The 6,713-nt window shown below is 51.9% G+C and overlaps 1 protein-coding gene across 1 annotated transcript in view; it reads right to left on the bottom strand.

Annotated features, from left to right (window-relative positions):
• The window catches only part of bmpr1bb (bone morphogenetic protein receptor, type IBb), a 24,616-nt gene extending 23,596 nt beyond the window's left edge, over positions 1-1,020 (bottom strand). The window contains exon 1 of the mRNA XM_086151800.1: positions 911-1,020. Within this exon, the coding sequence (XP_086007926.1) occupies positions 911-1,001 (91 nt within the window). The 5' untranslated portion in view covers positions 1,002-1,020. The remainder of the gene's footprint in view (positions 1-910) is intronic.
• Positions 1,021-6,713: the final 5,693 nt, after the last annotated feature.

Raw genomic sequence — 6,713 nt, 5'->3', positions numbered from 1 at the left:
AACTCATTCTGGGTGTGTGTGAGTGTGTGTGTGTGCATGTGTGTGTGTGTGTGTGTGTGAGGGGGGGGTTTAAAACATGGGACGAAAAGGGAATCAGGAAGGAGCGAGGCCTCCAAATCAAATAAATGTTGCCTGCTCGCCCTCCCACTCACGCTGTCAACCCACCTTGCTGCACTCTGAGATCCCCGAAAAGAAAGGAAAAGAAAGAAAGAACGAAAGAAAGGAAGGAAGGAAGGAAGGAAGGAAGGAGGGGATGAAGAGCAGGAGAACGAAGAGCGAGGCATTCGAGGACCAACTGTGAAAGTTCTCCACCGCCGATCGGTCACACCGACGTCCAGCAGCTGCTCTTCGCATCAGGATGCGAATGCAAAGTTATTGGATCGCACGTCTGTGTGTGTGTGTGTGTGTGCACGGATCTGCACATATGTGTGCACATGTACGTGCACAGAGCATACAACTCCAGCCCCCCCGTTTTACCCAACTTTCCTGACCCTCCTCGCAACTTGCTGATCCATCTGGTAACCGTGGACTGTTATTGACGGGGCAAAACAACCCAGCTTGTGAGGACATTTACAGGAACGATTGCTATTACCGTGTTATTACACAGCCGTGCACGTGAAAAGAGTCAAACATCACATGCGGGAGCGTCCTCCGGAGGGCGGGAGCTCGCCGACCCCCCGCGACCGTCCCAACCTTCAGGGGGGGCGCCGTGACACTGCTGCCATTCATGCAGAAGACAACTGGCTGTCCATCTCCAAACTATTCAAAACATGACCGTGAAAGACCACCCGCTGTCATGGCCGCCGCCGCCGCGGGGGTCGTAAATACCGGCGCGCGGGTAAGAAGCCCATCACCTTCTGACGGCGGGTCTAAAAGGCGAGGGATATATGAACCGGAGGTTTGTACTCACCCTCAGATCCGCCGCTCAGCGACGCCAGCCCGGTGAGGAGGAGCAGAGCCCGCCATGCCAGCTCCTGAGGCGCCGCCGCCGCCGCCGCCATCGCGCCACCGCCGCCCCCCCGAGGTGCAGAGGGGTGGAGGTACCGGCGCTGTAATCCGGTACTCTTTCCGAGCGAGGGAGCGTCCTCTCGGCGGGTTGAAGCTTCCAGCCCTTCTGACAGCCTGGGAGGGAAGAGAGGGGGAGGAAGAAGACCAGGAGAAGGAGGAGGAGGAGGAGGAGGGTGTTACTTAGCTGCTCTCTCTCCCTGCTAGCGCTTTGTCCGGCCCTTTCTACGCCTGCTGCACTTCAGAGGGAACAGCTGAGTGCGTGAGATGGACCTTCAAGCCACGAGGCGTGAAGGTTTTGCCGGTATCAGGTACAACGTCTGGCCTCCGCTGACGGGACGACTAAATGGCGCCCAGATGCGTTGGGATCGGCGGTCGCCGTCATGCCGGGGAGGTGTCGGAGGCGGTTAGCGCCGTGGCGGTTAGCGTCACCGCCAACCCGGGAGCCACACCTGGTCCAATCAAGATCTTCCTCGACGGAGGTCTGGAGTCGTTCCCCCCGAGCTCCCTGACCGCCTCGCCATGAAAGTTAAGGCTATCATATCATCAGCTTTTAGCATGTAGCTGTTAGCTGCTATTAGCAGTAGCAGACCATTCATAGCCGTCCCTCCCTGTCATACTCTTGCTTTTCATCTATTTTCCTACTTCTACCCCAACCGGTCGAGGCAGAAGGCCGACCTCATCAAGAAGGTATCTGAAGGGGGTTTCTGCACCGCTACTTAAGGTAGCATCTCCTCGCGCCGCTGCCACCAAGTGCTCGCTTTACTAATTAACTTGACTGGGTCAACATCAGTCGACATCAGCTAGCATCAGCATTAGCCTAATTACCGATCCAGAGGCCTGGAAAGTCAGGTTTCATCCGACCCGCAGAGTTTTTACCGCATAAACTAAAGCTTACGCGATCACGAAGAAGCGATCCAGGCGGAGAAAAAAAACAGCGCTAAGCCGCAACCGGCGAGGGGCCCGATCCCGCTCGGGGCGTCAGGTGACCGGGGGGTCGAGCAGGAGCTCACACCTCCAGGCACCGGTTAGCGACCTCGCGTTAATCCGGCACAAATACACGCGCATTCCGCCGACGAGAGACGTACGCGGGTTACAAGTTAAGAGGATTAACCAACCTATCAGACGGCTTTCGCGGAATCCGGTGTTGCAGTGACACGAATCATAAACAGCTTCCAGGTTCCTGTGAAGCCTCCTTCAGGGAAAGAAAGGATCCATTCAAGGGAAGGGAGGGGAAGCAATAACGGAGGAGGGGGAAAAACAACCGCCGCCAAATGGGCTTCTCCACCCCACACCTGTCCCCTCCGGAGGTCTTGAGGGAAGAGCGGCTCCCAGATGCTAACCTCGCCGCCGCTATAGCCGTCCTTGCCGATTTGTGCAGTGCCGATACGTGCAGATACGTAAGCCTACCCTCCGGGGCGGGAGGTGGATGTGAATGGGTCAGCGCATCTCACACACCCCTTCTGCGCTCCATCACACACCCAGCATGCCACCGGCTCGCATTCGCCGACGGGCCGACCGGCCCGCGGGGCCGGAGAGGGGCGGGGGAGGGCAACTCTGTAGGCGGGGGTCACTTCACCACAGAAGGGGTATATAGAAGGGAGAAGACCCGCTTTTATTTTGAACTCCTCGGAGCCCCTTCCGCACCCCAACCCCCTTTGAGCTCGAATCAAAACACATCCATCATCGCACAAAAGGTCGCGGTGACATGGATGTTTGAGTTAGCGCCTCAAGGCTGCGCTGAAACCGCAGAGGTTTGTTGGAAACGGGCGGTTTAACCTTTACAACCGGAGATAATGATACGGGGGTTCTCGTGAGGAGGATCGGGAATGAGCCCGGCGGACGGGCGGCGCACGATTTCTTTAAATTATAATTGCAATTTAATGCAATTGCGCGAGTGGCGGGGATGTACGTCACGGCGGCGGCGCCATGAAGACGTTCAACTTGGCATCGGACGTACGGGACAAAAGGAGTACGAGTGGTATCAGGCCTATCGGAGCCGCCAATTATACAAATTTGGTTTGAGCTTAATCATCACCGTGTTCAGAAAATTGCAGGAAACGATTATTTGCGATGCAATTTTGTGGTAAAACAATGGTATGTAAACGGCTCGCGTATCTCACGGAGTATACGTCCTCCTCGAGGGTCGGGTCCCGCATATGGATTCGTGGATGAGATACAGAAGAGGCCAGATGGTGGAAACCTGGAAGTGATGGTTCTATTTTCACGTAGATGTTTTTCACGTCTTTGACATGCTCTACAGAAAAACACCGCTAACGGTTTCATGCTAATAGCTTTAATATTCATGACAGAAATAGCAAAGCCGGACAAATGGCGAGTCGCTAACTTTGCTAACTTTGCTAACTCGCTAAAAAGCAGAGCCTCTGTGGCAACGTGGGAGCAGTGAGGTGCAGTCAGGGGAGGCAGGAGAGCCCGTGCCTCACTTACCAATCTTGGAAAGAAAAAAATTGTCAGATTAAAAAAATTGGATTTGCACTATAAATTTATTTTTCACTAAACTTCACCAGCTTTAGATTATTTTTGATTGGATTTTCACATTTACTGTTCAACTACTGAGAAGAGACATGCGGTGAGGCTGCCGACTGTGGAGCCTCAATGTAGATTGCGCAATGACGGCAAACTGCTACGACCGTATTGCTCTCTCTCTGAAACACTTTTGCGGCAGGAACCACATTTCCAAAGTGTCAACAACTGTTTGTGTGTGTCTAGTTTCTCGTGCTGAGTCATCGGAAAACAGCTGCCACGAAGTGAGGCACGCAGTTCTTCTGCCTCACCGTAGGGGGCGCTCCCAATTCCGGGGATTCTACTTGCGACTCCTCGGCCGCCGTGACAGCAAGCCAGAGTTAGCAAGTCAAGTGGTGAATAAGCTACTCTGTAGGGTTCATATATTCGTACATCCGATTGTGATGAAGTCGGCGTTTCACGAGCCACGAACTAGCGCGGCCGCCGCTAACGCCGCAATCTGACTCCACCACGCACAGCCTGTTCACCGCGGGTCAAGGGCCGCCTCAGATGTGTTCGCTCACTTGTGTTAGCATGTCCGGCGAGCAGAGGGCCGGGCCGGCTGGATGTCGCAGGGGACGCGACCCCCGACCCATCCAGGAATATTCCAGGCCCCGCGTGGAGATTTAAGGCTCGTCCGAGGGGGTCCCGGGCCGGCCTTTTGAATTTTCTTTTTGTCACGAGGGTCTGATTTCAGTCGCGGCTGGTAATAGCATCGTCTTTGCGTCCCGGGCGCCCTCTGAAATATGGCCTCTCGCGGTCGGAGGGAAATTACAGCAGCTTAGCTGCCTGTAATAATCTGTCTTTATTTCATAAGGCAAACATTTCCTTATGAAACCCACACCCTAAAATAATACCGACGGCATTATCGCAAAGCACCATAGAAATTAGCCACGTTTTTAATTTCAGAGGAAGACTTCAACGGAGCAGATACACCTTTCATCGCCAGGCCGCGAGGACGGGGGGGGACGGATGGCGGCGGGTAATCGGCGCTAACCTGCCAAACAAAAAGCCGCCGGTGAGCGCGGATGACGGAATGAGCCCGGGTCGGGTTGGAATGCGTATCGCGAGCGGCGTTCCCGCGCCGAGACCGCGGCTCTGTGAAATTCAGAGGATTTTCGGCGACCCGGGGTTTAATACTGATGTCATAGAATCCTGAGAAGGAGGTTATTAGCGTGGCGATGCAGCTGTCCGCTACGAGTGGTCCAGCAGGAGCGCCGGTGCGGAGAAGGCCTTCAAACAAATACCTTCTTCCCGTCGTCTCGACAACTAACACCGGCTACGTGATACCGCGGCCGGTCGAGACCCTCAAGTCGGGAGGTTGGCGGTTGGATTCTCGGCCCGCGCGCTCAGATTTGATTTAAATGGCGCTAAATCAAGGATCTGAGGTTACTTCCCACGGAGAGAAGGTCCGGATCATACTTCTGAGGAGCCGCGAAAACCCAACGTTCCCCCGGGAGCAAGAAGTGGAAGATGGTGCAGAAGCCTTCTGCCTCCATCGGCTGATAGAAAGACAGTCGGCTATTAAAGCTAATACCGGTAGCATGAACATCTATATGCTAATAGCTGAATGGCTTCAGTACAGTAAACCCTTGTTTTTCGCGGGGTTACGTTCCAAAAAGAACCCGTGATAGGCAAAATCCGTGAAGTAGAAACCTTTATTTTTTTTTACAATTATCATACAATAATTGTGCAGTATTTCATTTCACTGTGCAATATTCAGAACTGTGCAATATTTCATTTCATAACAGCTACACTACAATTTTTCTTTTTATCATACTATGGTGCACTCCTTACTTCACTTGTTACTAAGACACTTATAGTTTTATCACTTGTTTACTAAGACACTTGATAGTTTCACTGAGACACTTTATAGTTTATAGTTTTTTTTTATTTCTAATTCTGCCTTTTTCTTTTTATTATTTATAACTGTTATATTTTCTGTAACTCTGGCACAACAATTTCCTTCGGGATTTATAAAGTTGTTCTTGTCTTATCTTATCTTATCTTACAATTAAATACTCTATTATACATCGCTGCTGTCGTCCTTATGTTTTTTTCTTCCTTCTTTACGGAACGAACGGAAGATTCATTCATTCCGTAATGCCGACCTCCAGCCGCATAGCTTTTACCTTCCCTTAGCATGTCCAGAAGTTTAGCTTTATCTGCCATAGATAGCATCTTCCTGCCGCAGGTGCTTTTGTCGCTCCAGAGCGTTTTGTCAACATTATGGGTTTCAGAGAAATTGCAAGAGAATTTGCACGTACGTCATGTAAATTTGCCAAGCTGTTTTACGTACGTGTACATATTAAACTGCAACGTTATTGACACACAGGTAGAGAAGAAGCGGAGTGCGTCTTTAGCCAATCAGAATGCAGAACACAAGGCACGACGCAAATCCGTGAAGTAGCGAAACCGTGAAAAGTAAACCGCGTTATAGCGAGGGATCACTGTGATCATAAACAGTGGGCGCCATTAGACACCAACAACGCTTCAGGTTCCAAGATAAGGAACCTCAAGTTGGTCCTGATGATCTGGTTAGCGCTTTGCACGTTAGCTCGTGAATGTTCACACAGCGCTTTGAAACCTGCAGGAGATGGAAGACGGTTCTCCATCTCAACAACAGCTGCTTCTGAACATCCATATCTCAAAAGCGCAGATTTTAAAACTAAACCACGCTCATATTTTACATCTCATGAGTTCATTATCTCGCTTCCAACTTCAATTAGCATTTTCTAGCAAGGATAAATGTGCCGTGAGGAACCCCCCAAGCCCCCTGCAGGGTCCGAACCCGACGGGCTAAAATAAAAAAAAAGGATCCCGGTTGAATATTCAATATCGGCACCACGGTGGGGCCGGATGGCTCCGCTGAGATTGATGCTTTGAAGCTCCCAAGAATGCCGAGGGCGGGGGGTCGGGGGGGACATCATTCATAAGCAGTGAAAGGACTGACCCCCCAAACCCAAACTCCCCAACCCCACCCCGTCATGCTACATCATGCGAGATCCTGACTGTTGTGCCGCTCATACGCCTCGCCGCTCTGTATAAACTGTACGCGCACTCGGCTGTACTGTAAATCTGGCAAGCTAGCGACGGTAAATCTTGATCCGCGGAAGCTGCTAAAAGCCCCTGAGTAGCTGTTGCCTCCCATCATGCCCGTGAATCACCGTGCTACCAGAAGTACC

This window comes from Fistularia commersonii, chromosome 9 (genome assembly GCF_037954325.1).
Source record: "Fistularia commersonii isolate RoL2024-O1a breed Wild chromosome 9, RoL_Fcom_v1.0, whole genome shotgun sequence".
Taxonomy (NCBI): domain Eukaryota; kingdom Metazoa; phylum Chordata; class Actinopteri; order Syngnathiformes; family Fistulariidae; genus Fistularia; species Fistularia commersonii.
This window is presented reverse-complemented; position numbering and strand designations above follow the sequence as displayed.